The sequence below is a fragment of the Bos indicus x Bos taurus genome, chromosome 7 (assembly GCF_003369695.1).
Source record: "Bos indicus x Bos taurus breed Angus x Brahman F1 hybrid chromosome 7, Bos_hybrid_MaternalHap_v2.0, whole genome shotgun sequence".
In the NCBI taxonomy this organism is placed as follows: Eukaryota; Metazoa; Chordata; class Mammalia; order Artiodactyla; family Bovidae; genus Bos; species Bos indicus x Bos taurus.
This window is the reverse complement of record NC_040082.1, coordinates 69,057,638-69,072,312: the sequence shown is the minus strand read 5'-3', so window position 1 is coordinate 69,072,312 and position 14,675 is coordinate 69,057,638. Positions and strand designations below refer to the sequence as shown.

Below are 14,675 nucleotides of genomic sequence, written 5' to 3'. Positions count from 1 at the left end.
GTAGACTGGGGTATAAGCTTCTCAGATAACTCTTAGGAACTGCACCAAATGGGTACGGTAGGATTTTTCTGTTTTTTGCTGGGAGATATATGAAGTGAAGCTTTAAATCATTAGTGCTAATCACAAAAAAGTGACACCCCAGATTACTGATTGGAGTGCTTTTCTGTATAGAGGAAGATGCATGAATTAGATCATTTGAATTTTTCTGATTAATCTGCATAGCCTTGGAAATACTGTTTAATGCTTTTGAGCCCCAATCAGTTTGTGATGGCTAAGTAATAGTTGTAGCATGCTAATAAATTCAAAATACTTGAAATCTTGTCTGACATTTAAAAATGCTAAGTTTTAGCTATCAAAATAATTCTTTATACAGCTAGTACATTGAATGTTTTTTGATCCATTCATTTACACAGTCAGTTTATTTGGTGATCCTTTAATCAACTCATGAATCTGTTAAAAATGAAAATAAACAGAATCACTTAGGGGAAGTGAGTTCATCTTTGCAATCTGCTCCCTGTAATAAGCAGTCTGTGGAATAATCAGGTTTATCTACTGACACCCAAACTCCCAGGAGACTCTCAATGTAGCAGCAAATGATGTCCACCAAGTGGCCTGTCCTGAAGCTTCTACCTGAGACATCACTTTGCCAAAAAAATTCCATATTAGTCAAAGTCATGCACAGAAACAGCAAGAGACAGTGTACTCTCAAGCCTCTAAGAGTAGAAATAAAATATGCAAAGAGAAGACGGAATGATGGAAAAGGGGTCAGAGAAGTAGTATCCCCCTTCTTCATCAAATGTTTATCCTACTGTACCCAGAGGAAGACCTGCTGTGTCTCAGTGATCCCTCCACACAAAGTATTTCATCATGTTTCCTTTGTTTCCTTCTTTGGCGGTCCCATGGAGACATAGTTTTCCATGCTGCCTTAAAAAGGTTTTCTGTTTTCCTTCTCAGAAGCCACACATTATAAGACTTCAAGGTGGTATGTGTGCCCCGTTTTTCCTTGCTCCTCCCAAATCTGTTCATCTCCTATAACCCTCAGCTATTTTGTAGCCGGTGCCTGGATTGAGGTATCATTCTATGCTTCTGAGTCACTCTGGAAGAGATTATAAAGAAACAGACTCCTGAGTAGTATGAGCAAAAACCAGGCACCATCCAGAATGGGATTGATGGTAGCTTCTGAGGCACCAGTGAGGCTAATGTGTTAGATGTGAAAAGATTCACCAAGAATTTCCTGTTCTGGGTACTATGAAGCTAGTAAAGTGGAAAGGGGTAAGATGTGAGCCATGAGAAGACTTTGGGGACCAGGATAAGAAGGAATACATAGATTATGTTAAGTGTGCAAAGAGTACAAATAAACTTAGACAGTAAAGCTATGGCTCAAACATAGTATCCTGACAGTGCTGTCTATTTCTGAGTAAGAAAGAAAAGCAAGCAAGAAAGATTTAAAGAGGGCAAGGAAGTCTCCACAGAAGAAAGATTTAACATAAAATCTTAGAGAGTGACATCAGAAAGTCCTTTGAGATGAAATGTTTTGTGGTAGAAAGAATATGGGTATGAACAAAAGTGCAAGAAAAACTATGTTGTATAAATATAAATAATTCAGTTTTATGGGAAATGGGAACAAAAGATGGGGGATTTTATTTTTTCTTTTTCTTTCTTTGTCTCTTTCTTTTTCTTTCCTTAATTCTTTCCTTCCTTTCTCTCTGTCATGAAATGTCAACCAACAGATTGCATTCTTAGAATGGTGCTCCAGAAAGAATAACTTGATCTAGGGCAAAATATATTGATGTGGCTATAGTTGGAGGCAGAAAATTGAATTGGAGGCAGTAGATTGCATGACCCACAGCTTTGTGCTCTTTATTGCCTGGACTTTGTTCCCTGTACAACTCTTCTAGGAAGACTGCAGGACCAAGCATCATCACATTCAGATTCTAACTAGCAGGATGAAGGAAAAGAAAGGCACGTACCTCCAGTTCAAACACTTTTCTGTTGTCAAAAATTTACTTAATTAGATATACTTTACTGGATTTAAGCAGAGTTTTAAAAGTTTGCAATGTTATGCTAGTAGTGCTGAACCTGTACATGTCTATTTAATTAAAAGAGAAGAGTAGAATGGATGCCTTAGAACCACCATGGCCACAAAAGGTATGCAGCCCATGAGAAGGAATAATGTGTGAGAGGATTTAAATAAAATAGGAGATGGAGATGGTGATTTCCACCTTAAAGATGCCAGACATAAAGAGAAGTCAGAATAATTTTCTGATTTCTGGTTGCAGCAGTTATACATGGTGCTACCACCCACTGTTTCAGGGGGCTTACTTGGGAGTTTCAATGTTGCTGGAGAGGCAGCAAAAAGAGAGAAATAAGATCAGATCAGTTCAGTTCAGTTCAGTCGCTCAGTCATGTCCGACTCTTTGCGACCCCATGAATCGCAGCACGCCAGGCCTCCTGTGTTAATTCCTTGGGACATAATGCAGTGCTCTGAAAAGTCTGAAGGGCAAGAAATGTCTAATGACAGCACTCCTGACTATTATAAAATGAAATGGTGAACAGCTCAGCTGATTTGATTTCAGAATAAAAATAGTTGTTTTACTTTCTCACATATTCCTGTATGTGTGTAAATGTGTGAGGAAGCCAACTCACATATTCTCATTCAATATGTTAAACTGGAATCATTCCCAGAGAGCCTCCTGGATCAATTTTAATAAGTAGTGAGTGCCAATATACTTCTGATTCACCTCATTGAAATTTACTTTTATTCCCTGGGCCATATTCTCCCATAACCTGGAGATTCTCTCTCTCTCTCAGTTTACTTAGAATATAAATGCTAAATGCACATTTAAATAATAAAGAATTTATAAACTAATCATAGAAATACTAATATACTAATGATAGAAATGTTATTATACTAATTACATAAACAATAATAACAGGAACAATAATCATTATTTTTTGAGTGTTTACTGTAGCCAGACTTTGTTCCATGTGTGTGCATGTGTGCATGTGGATGTGCATGTGTTATTTAATGTATTGTTTAATGTGACTCATTTAATCTTAAAAACGACTCAGGGACAAGGTACCATTATCGTCCTTACTTAAAAGAAATTGATTTCAGATATAATTTAGTATCTGATTGATGCTTTGTACTATGATAAGACATAAAATTAAATACTTAAAGATACATATCTGAATTATATTTTCTTTTTTATCTCTTCAAGGTATTAGGCCATGTTTAGTTTATATTTCCACTTTGCTAATATAATTACTTGAGTCAAAAGCATACATACCACCAGGTTAGGTAATATCTATTGTACATTCATTGTACCCATATTCCCTATCAGCTTATTAAAAGAGAGTAGTGAGTTTTTCTATACATGTTTAAGATAATTAGCTGTCTGATTATTGCCTCTTCCATGAAATTTCATTGTAGTTAGCTGAATTATTAGTAACAATGAGATATTTTGAATTATTTGCACATCAACCAAATCTGATACTCAATATTTTATGATAGAGCATATAAATATCAAGTGGGTCATTGATATTATAAGTTTATAGAAAAGTTTTACAAATAAAAATAGTAGTGTTATATAGTATAAAATATACATATTTTCCACAGAATTAATAATGCCAGGGTTTTCATATCAAACACTTTTTAAAATAAACCTTTTTTAGAAATGATATCATGTTTTTATCTTTTCTTTGCCTTTTGGTCAAAACTTTAAAGACCAATTATAGGGGAACACAAACAATTTTCTTATAAATATGTAATGTTAACTATATTAAGTATAGTTATATATATATATTAGATATATAATATATTATAATATATAACATATTATAATATTAAGATTAGTAATTGGCTTCTACTTAAATCTAAATAGTCTATAAACTTAATTTATATAATAAGAGATCTAATAGAAAAGGAAAAATGTATTATGAGTCAAGTTAAAATGCATGGATACATAGTGTATTTTGAGAATCTTGATAAATGCAAAATGATGAAAATTATTTGAATGTAGTACATTCACTGAATAAAGAATACAAAGTATTTATATTTCGCATAAGGAAAGACTGAGACATGCTGCTTTTATAATTTAAAATAGTATTTAAACATTATATCATATTCTATTTAGCCTCCAAGCATTTAGAAGATACAGGGATGAAAACTACATGCTGCATCTCTTTTCTGGCATTTAGTGTTAGTAAACCAGGAAAATTTGATCCTAAATGGCGTGGAAAGACTTTACCTTGAGTAAGAGTTGTATATATGTAAAAGACTGTGTGATATGTAACGTGTGTTTACTCCATTTTTTAGCTTTGAGTAAGGAGGTTCACCACTAGAGTATTCCTCTTTGGATTCAAGAACAGCTTTCATTCAAGACCTTGGAAGTCACAGATGCTTTTTTTTCCATCTTTCCAGTTTCATGGGAGAACATTCAGGTGCCTGAATGACCAGTTAAGCTAAGTTTTACAATGAATGGTTGCAAAAATTTTAGGTGCCTCATTTTTTTTTAATTAATTTTATTTTATTTTTAAACTTTACATAATTGTATTAGTTTTGCCAAATATCAAAATGAATCCACCACAGGTATACATGTGTTCCCCATCCTGAACCCTCCTCCCTTCTCCCTCCCCATACCATCCCTCTGGGTCGTCCTCATTTTTGGCAACTCATATTTCCCCTACCTCCTAAAGTTAGGTAGGGGAAATATGATAGAAGTAAGATAATAAATATATTAGGGGACATTCAGCTGAAACTCCAGTACTTTGGCCACCTCATGTGAAGAGTTGACTCATTGGAAAAGACTCTGATGCTGGGAGGGATTGGGGGCAGGAGGAGAAGGGGACGACAGAGGATGAGATGGCTGGATGGCATCACTGACTCGATGGACGTGAGTCTGGGTGAACTCTGGGAGTAGGTGATGGACAGGGAGGCCTGGCATGCTTCGATTCATGGGGTCGCAAAGAGTCGGACACGACTGAGCGACTGATCTGATATATATATATATATATATATATAAATGGAGTGCATCCAATATCTGACATCAAAATAATAAACATACTTGTGCAGACAAAACAAGCTGTCTAAAAACATAAATATAATTGATGCCTCATTGAAGACCTTTCATATCAGAGATCATAGAAACACAAGTCAATAATGTCCTTAATAAGAATCTGGGAAGCTACAATCATCCAGGGACTCTATTAACTAATAGGAGTTTAGTATAAATGGAAACTGTTCATTCTTAACACTAAAATGAAGTATTGTTTTGATTCAGGATGCCTATATTTAAGTAAGCTATTAATGGAAAAAGCAAAACCAGAAGGACAAAATTATTCTATGCAGTGGAAAAAAGTCAAAAACTTTGGATATTGATATATTAAATATGAGTTGCAGTAATATTCACTGATTTTAGAGACTAAACTATAATCAGCCAGTTTTCAAGAAACACCACTGTCCTCAATATGAACCTATGTTTACACCAAATTTTACTGAGCTGCAGGTCAAACCAGGAGGAAGAGCAAAACCATGTACATACGCATACATCTGCAAACCCCATTCATATGTTAACCCTTTAAAATTTTTATAATTACAGAAAAAGTTAACATTTCAGGGAATTAAATATATAATTAAGTTTATTCTTATATAAATAAAGTATATGCAAATTATGTTTATTTCATAATGAATAAATTAATTAACTTGTTCAGCAAAAAATACCCATCGTGTAAAATATGTCCATTTAAAAAACTATCTGAGAGTCCATTGGCTTTACTTGGAAAATATAGCAAAAAAGAATAAGCTTATCTTATACAGTTAAATGTAAAGGAGGTTGAGATTTATGCTAATTTTTCTTTCTTTTCACTCTACCTCTTATTTGTTTATATTTGTTTGTTTATTATTTATTTTAGGTAAAGCAAGGATTTCATGATGGGATGTGAGAATCACACTTCCAGCAGTGACTTCATTCTTTTGGGACTCTTCTCTTCTTCCCAAACAAGTCTGATTTTCCTCTCCATTATATTCATCGTTTTTATTATAACTATAACAGAAAATACAATGATGATTATCCTTATCCACAGGGAATCAAGACTCCATACTCCAATGTATTTCTTGCTCAGCCATCTCTCTTTTATGGATATCTTACATACTAGTAACATTGTTCCCAAAATGATCACTGACTTTCTGTCAGGCAGCAAAACTATTTCATTTGTAGCCTGTGGCTTCCAGATATTTCTATCCATCGCCCTCTTGGGTGGTGAGTGCCTTCTCCTGGCAGCAATGTCCTACGATCGCTATGTAGCCATCTGTCACCCACTGCGTTACCCCATTCTTATGAATGACTGTCAGCGTTCTCATGGCTGGAGGGGCCTGGTTTATTGGGATAATCAACTCCATAGTTCACACAGCTTACACACTTCACTTTCCCTTTTGTGGCTCAAGGGCCATTGATCACTTTTTCTGTGAAGTCCCTGCCATGTTGGTGTTGTCCTGTGTGGACACAACACTCTATGAACAAGGAGTTTATGTAAGTGGCATCATTTTTCTGCTTGTCCCTTTCTTTCTAATCTTTGCATCTTATGTCCAAATTCTCCTTACTGTCCTCCTAATGAAATCAAAAGAGGCAAGGAAAAAGTCTTTTTCTACCTGCTTCTTCCACATGATTGTGGTCATAATGTACTATGGGCCTTTTATTTTCACATACATGAGACCTAAAAAGTACCACACTCCAGGCCAGGATAAATCTCTGGCAATTTTCTATACCATCCTCACACCTACTTTTAACCCAATTATCTACAGCATTAGAAATAAAGATGTTTTAGAGGCAATGAAAAATATGCTCAGAAGTAATTTTCTCCATAAAATGTCATAGGGAAAATGTTTGAAGTATATATGGTTGTCTATTTCCATAATAAATATTTAGAAGACATCTGTTATTCAAATCTCTAGAAAGCTGTTATCTCTTCAAGTGTGCAAAGATGGATATTTCTGAAACATTGATAATAGTAAAGTTGTCACAGATATTTGTTTTATAAATACATATATCTAAAACCGTATCTGTCTCTCTATGTTGCCAATTATAACCACCAAAGCACCAATTATAGAAAGTAATGATGACTAAAGGCTAATTTTATTTTCCCATTAAAATCATACAAATTTGTAAAAATTACTTTTTATAATACAATCATATTATTTATGGATATATATATATACACATATATAATGTTTGTGAGAGAAACCCATATTATTTATGTGTTTATATAAAATTATAAAATATTTCAAACCTTATAATAAGTTATAAGAAATTTATAAAAGTTCATAAGTGAAAAGGGTGAAGGTGTGTAAAATATGGAAACTTGACATTAAGAGATAAGTTCTGGGGATTTAATGAACAGCATGGTGATTACAAAAAAAATCATATTGTATAATTGAAAAGTACTAAGAGAGTAGCCTTTTAAAAGATCTCATCACAAAAAAATATTGTACAATTTTCCAAAACACACATTCTACGAAGACCAAATAGTGGGTAGAAAATTTGACTAGACCTATAATAAGTAAGGACCTTAAATTAATAATTAAGATTTCCCAATGAAGAAAATCTGTAAACCAGATAATGTCACTGGTTAATTTTAGCAATTATATATAGTAGAATTAATATCAGTCATTTTTCATACCTTCCCAAAAACCAGAGGAAGAGGTGTCACTCCCTATCTCATTCTATGAGGTCAGAATTACACTGATACCAAATTCAGAAAAAGATTCTATAAGAAAGGACACTGATATGAATAAAAGCCTTTAGATGGCATTCTTAACTAAATAACAGCAAAAATAATCATCAGTATGTCAAAAGGATTACACACAATCACCTGGTTGGATTTAATCATAAAATACCAGAAATGTTCACCATATGAAGATAAACATGCATAATGCATCATCTTACTTGAACGAGAGGGAGAAAAAGCCACACGATAATGAAAATTCATGCAGAAAAAAAGGGTTTGACAAGATTTAACATCCTTCAATGATGAAATAATTCAGCACACCAGGACTAGAAAAAGAAAATCGTAGGCATATAAAAAAATGACATGAAAGATGCAGAGTTAATCTTGTACTTAATTTTGAAAAATTGAAAGCTTTTCCCGTAAGTACAGGCTTCCCTAATAGCTCAGTTGCTAAAGAATCTGCCTGCAATGCAGGAGACCCGGGTTCAATTCCTGGGTTGGGAAGATCCCCAGGAGAAGGGAATGTCAACCCACTCCAGTACTCTTGCCTGGAGAATTCCATGGACAGAAGATCTGGCAGGCTACAGTCCATGGGTTCACAAAGAGTCAGACACGACTATGCGACTAACTTTCCTTTTCCCCTAAGTACAGAAAGAAGTCAAAGATGCCCACTTCCACCAATTCTGTTCAACACAGTGTTGAGGGTTCTGGCTAGACCAATTAGGCTAAAGAATCGAAAGGTATTCATGTTGAAATAAAATAAATAAAACCATTCCTAAAGATCACACACACACACCACACACACACACACACACACACACACACAATTAGAGCTAAAGGAATAGGGTCAGCAAAGCTGTAAGATACAAAATAAACAATGAAAGTTAGTTGTGTTCTTTACCTTAGCAATAAACACTTTAAAAGAAAATTTAGAAAACAGTTCCATTTATCATAACATAAAAAATACTTTGGAAAATCCCAACCATGAATATGGACACTTATACAGTGAAATCTATCAAACATTGCTGAAATAAATTAAAGAGAGTAAAAATAAGTATTTTATACTCCACATTCATAGATTAGGGTAATAATATTCTTACAGTAATAAGAATATCTAGAAGTATCTACAGAGTCAATGAATTCCTTATAAAAATCCCCATGACTTTTTCTGCAAAATAGAAAAGAATATTCTAAAATTAATGTTGACTCTCAATGGAATTTAATCTCCAAATAGCAAAACAATTTTTTAAAAGTTGGAAAATTCATTCTTTTTTTTATTATTTTAAATTTATTTATTTTAATTAGAGCTAATTACTTTAAAATATTGTATTGGTTTTGCCATACATTCACATGAATCCACCATGGGTGTACATGTGTTCCCAATCCTGAACCCCCCTCCCACCTCCCTCCCCATACCATCCCTCTGAGTCATCCCAGTGCACCAGCCCCAAGCATCCTGTATCCTGCATCGAACCTGGACTGGTGATTCATTTCTTATATGATATTATACATGTTTCAATGCCATTCTCCCAAATCATCCCACCCTCTCCCTCTCCCACAGAGTCCAAAAGACTGTTCTATACACCTGTGTCTCTTTTGCTGTCTCGCATACAGGGTTATGTTACCATCTTTCTAAATTCCATATATATGTGTTAGTATACTGTATTGGTGTTTTTCTTTCTGGCTTACTTCACTCTGTATAATAGGCTCCAGTTTCATCCACCTCATTAGAACTGATTCAAATGTATTCTTTTTAATGACTTAGTAATACTCCATTGTGTATATGTACCATAGCTTTCTTATCCATTCATCTGCTGATGGACATCTAGGTTGCTTCCATGCCCTGGCTATTATAAACAGTGCTGTGATGAACAATGGGGTACATGTGTCTCTTTCGATTCTGGTTTCCTCAGTGTGTATGCCCAGCAGTGGGATTGCTGGGTCATAAGGCAATTCTGTTTCCAGTTTTTTAAGGAATCTCCACACTGTTCTCCATAGTGGCTGTACTAGTTTGCATTCCCACCAACAGTGTAAGAGGGTTCCCTTTTCTCCACACCCTCTCCAGCATTTATTGTTCTTTCTTATTTCAAAAAAATTATAAATAGTTAAAGTAGCTTACATGCAAAGAGATAAATAAATGGATTAAACAGAACAGAGAAGGCATAAAGGAATGACTCCTCCCATGGAGGATAATATGAATTTCAGCAAGGCTATCAAGACTCTTTAGTAAGAAAAGAACATTATTTTCAATGAATCATGATAAGAAGACTGAATCTTGGCATAGAAGAGTATGCCAAAAGAGTAATGTGGAACCATACCCAAAACAACATTCAAAAATTAACTCAAAATTGACTAAAAGCATAAAATAAGCACTAAGCCTAGACCATTCAATTATGACCTAATTCAAATCCCTAACAATTATACAGTAGAAGTGAGAAATAGTTTTAAGGGACTAGATCTGATAGAAAGAGCACCTGAAGAATTATGGACGTAGGTTCATGACATTGTACAGGAGACAGGGAGCAAGACCATCCCCAAGTTAAAAAAAAAAAAAAAATTCAAAAAAGCAAAATGGCTGTCTGAGGAGGCCTTACAAATAGCTGTGAAAGGAGAGAAACAAAGAGCAAAAGAGAAAATGAAAGATATACTCATTTGAATGCAGAATTCCAAAGAATAGCAAGGAGAGATAAGAAAGCCTTCCTCAGGGATCAGTGCAAAGGAATAGAGGAAAACAACAAAATGGGAAACACTAGAGATCTCTTCAAGAAAATTAGAAATAGCAAGGGAACATTTCATGCAAAGATGGGCTCAATCAAGGACAGAAATGGTATGGACCTAACATAAGCAGAAGATATTAAAGAGGTGGCAAGGATACACAGAAGAAATGTACAAAAATGATCTTCATGACCCAGAAAATCACAATGCTATGATCACTCACCTAGAGAGCCAGACATCCTGGAATGTGAAGTTGAGTGGGCCTCAGGAAGCATCACTACAAACAAAGCTAGGGGACCTGATGGAATTCCAGTTGAGCTATTTCAAATCCTAAAAGATGATGGTTTGAAAGTGCTACAATCAATATGTCAGAAAATTTAGAAAACTCAGCAGTGGCCACAGGACTGGAAAAGGTCAGTTTTCATTCCAATACCAAAGAAAGGCAATGACAAAGAATGCTCAAATTATCGTACAGTTACACTCACCTCACACACTAGTAAAGTAATGCTCAAAATTCTCCAAGATAGGCTTCAACAATACATGACCTGTGAAATTCCAGATGTTCAAGCTGGATTTAGAAAAGGCAGAGGAACCAGAGATCAAATTGTCAACATCTGTTGGACCATTGAAAAAGCAAGGGAGTTGCAGAAAGACATCTATTTTTGCTTTATTGACCATGCCAACGCCTTTGATTGTGTGAGTCACAATAAACTGTGGAAAATTCTGAAAAAGATGGGAATACCAGACCACCTGATATGCCTTTTGAGAAATCTGTATGCAGATCATGATGCAACAGTTAGAACTGGACAAGGAACAACAGAATGGTTCCAAATAGGAAAAGGAGTACGTCATGGCTGTATATTGTCACTGTGCTTATTTAACTTACATGCAGAGTGCATCATGCTGGGATGAATGAAGCACTAGTTGGAATCAAGATTGCTGGGAGAAATATCAATAACCTCAGATATGCAGGTGACACCACCCTTATGGCAGAAATTGAAGAAGAACTAAAGAGCCTCTTGATGAAAGTGAAAGAGGAGAGTGAAGAAGTGGCTTAAAGAAAGCCAGGAAGAAAAACACCAATACAGTATACTAATACATATATATGGAATTTAGAAAGATAGTAATGATAACCCTGTATGTGAGACAGCAAAAGAGACACAGATGTATAGAAACAGTACTTGGACTCTGTGGGAGAAGGTGAGGGTGGGATGATTTGGGGGAATGGCACTGAATCATGTATAATATCATATATGAAATGAATTGCTAGTCCAGGTACGATGCATGATACAGGATGCTCGGGGCTGGTGTCCTGGGATGACCCAGAAGGATGGTATGGGGAGGGAGGTGGGAGGGAGGTTCAGGATTGGGAACACATGTACACCCGTGGCAGATTCATGTGGATGTATGGCAAAACCAATACAATATTGTGAAGTATTATTAGCCTCCAAATAAAATGAATAAATTTATATTAAAAAATAAATTAAAAATATCAGGCAAAAAAAAAAAAACCTAAACATTCAGAAGACTAGGATCATGGCATCTGGTCCCATCACTTCATGGCAAATAAATGGAGAAACAGTGGAAACAGTGGCCTATTTTTATTTTTTGGGCTCCAAAATCACTGCAGATGGTGATTGCAGCCATGAAATTAAAAGACACTTACTCCTTGGAAGGAAAGTTATGACCAACCTAGACAGCATATTAAAAATCAGAGACATTACTTTGTCAGCAAAGGTCCATCTAGTCAAGGCTATGGTTTTTCCAGTGGTCATTTATGGCTGTGAGATTTGGACTATAAAGAAAGCTGAGCACTGAAGAATTGATGCTTTTGAACTATGGTGTTGGAGAAGACTCTTGAGAGTCCCTTGGATTGCAGGGAGATTCAACCAGTCCATCCTAAAGGAAATCAGTCCTGAATATTCATTGGAAGGACTGATGTTGAAGCTGAAACTCCAATATTTTGGCCACCTGATGCGAAGAACTGACTCATTTGGAAAGACACTGACACTGGGAAAGATGGAAGGCAGGAGGAGAAGGGGATGACAGGGGATGAGATGGTTGGATGGCATCATTGAATCAATGGATATGAGTTTGAGTAAACTCCGAGAGTTGGTGATGTACAGGGAGGCCTGGAGTGCTGCAGTCCATGGGGTCACAAAGAGTCAGACATGACTGAGCGACTGAACTGAAGCCTATGAAACACTTGGAAGAAACACAGAGGAAAAATTTTATTACATTGAGCTAGCAAATTTTTTTGTGGATGTGACAACAAAAACACATACAACAAAAGAAAAAGCATTTTTTAATTAAGTAAATCAAATTAAAAAAAACTTTATGCATCAAAAAACATTCTCAGTAGACTAAAGAGACAAGATAATATAATTTTAAATATATGCTGCTGCTAAGTCACTTCAGTTGTGTCTGACTCTGTGCGACCCCATAGACGGCAGCCCATCAGGCTTCTCCGTCCCTGGGATTCTCCAGGCAAGAACACTGGAGGGGGTTGCCATTTCCTTCTCCAATGCATGAAAGTGTAAAGTGAAAGTGAAGTCGCTCAGTCGTATCTGACTCTTAGCGACCGCATGGACTATAACCTACCAGGCTTCTCCATCCATGAAGTTTTCCAGTCAAAAGTACTGGAGTGGGTTGCCATTGCCTTCTCTGCTTTATATATTTATATTTATGTATATTTATATTAAATATATATATATTATGAAGAATAAATATCCAGAATGTATAAATAACTCCTAAAGTTCAACAACAAAGATAGCAAAGGCAACAAAGCCAAAGTCAAACATGCGTTAAAAATTTGAATATATATTTTTCTAAGATGTATAGAAATATGTGTTAAGCACATGGTAAGATATTTCTTCACTTCACATTTCATTACTCTTGCCTTGAGAACCTCATGAACAGTGTGAAAAAGCAAAAAGATATGACAGTGAAAGATGAATTCCCAGGTCAGTAGGTGCCCAATATGCTACCGGTGATCAGTGGAATGAAAGAATGAAGAGACCGAGCCAAAGCAAAAACAACATCCCGTGTGGATGTGATTGGTGATGGAAGTAAAGTCTGATACTGTAAAGAGCAATATTGCATAGGAACTTTGAATGTTAGTTCCATGAATCAAGGCAAATTGGAAGTGGTCAAACAAGAGATGGCAAGAGTGAACATTGACACTTTAGGAATCAGTGAACTAAAATGGACTGGAAAAGTGAATTTAACTCAAATTACCATTATATCTACTACTGTGGCCAAGAATCCCTTAGAAGAAATGGAGTAGCCTTCATAGCAAAAAAAAAAAAAAAAGAGTCAGAAATTCAGCACTCAGATACAATCTCAAAAATGACAGAAGAGCCTCTATTTATTTCCAAGGCAAATGATTCAATACCACAGGAATCCAAGTCTATGTCCCGACCAGTAATGCTGAAGAAGCTGAAGCTGAATGATTCTATGAAGACCTATAAGACCTTCTAGAACTAACAACCAAAAGATGTCCTTTTCACTATAGGGAACTGGAATGCAAAAGTAGGAAGTCAAGAAACACCTGGGGTAACAGGCAAATTTGGCCTTGGAGTATAGAATGAAGTAGGGCAAAGGCTAGTAGAGTTATCCAAAGAGAACGCACTGGTCATAGCAAAAACCCTCTTCAAAAACACAAGAGAAGACTCTACACATGAACATCACCAGATGGTTAACAACAAAATCAGATTGATTATATTCTTTGCAGCCAAGGATGGAGAAGCTCTAAACTGTCAACAAAAGCAAGACTGGGAACTGACTGTGGCACAGACTATGAACTGCTTATTGCCAAACTGAGACTTAAAATGAAAAAAGTAGGGAAAACCACTAGACCATTCAGGTATGACCTTACAATTATACAGTGGAAGTGAGAAATAGATTCAAGGGATTAGATCTGATAAACAGAGTTCCTGAAGAACTATTGAAGGAGGTTTGTGATATTGCACAGAAGGCAGGGATCAAGACCATCTCTAAAGAAAAGAAATGCAAAAAGGCAAAATGGTTGTCTGAGGAGGCCTTACAAATATCTGTGAAAAGAAGAGAACCAGAAGACAAAGGAAAAAAGGAAAGATATACCCATTTGAATGCAGAATTCCAAAGAATAGCAAGGAGAGATAAGAAAGCTTTCCTCAGTGATCAATGCAAAGAAATAGAGGAAAACAATAGAATGGGACCACTAGAGATCTCTTCAAGAAAATTAGAGATACCAA

The 14,675-nt window shown here is 35.7% G+C and overlaps 1 protein-coding gene across 1 annotated transcript; it reads left to right on the top strand.

Moving 5' to 3' along the window:
- The first annotated feature begins 5,929 nt into the window (after positions 1-5,929).
- Positions 5,930-6,875, top strand: LOC113896289 (olfactory receptor 2AJ1-like). The gene is given in 2 exon segments (XM_027548526.1): positions 5,930-6,345; positions 6,347-6,875. Coding segments are annotated over 2 exon segments (945 nt in total).
- Positions 6,876-14,675: the final 7,800 nt, after the last annotated feature.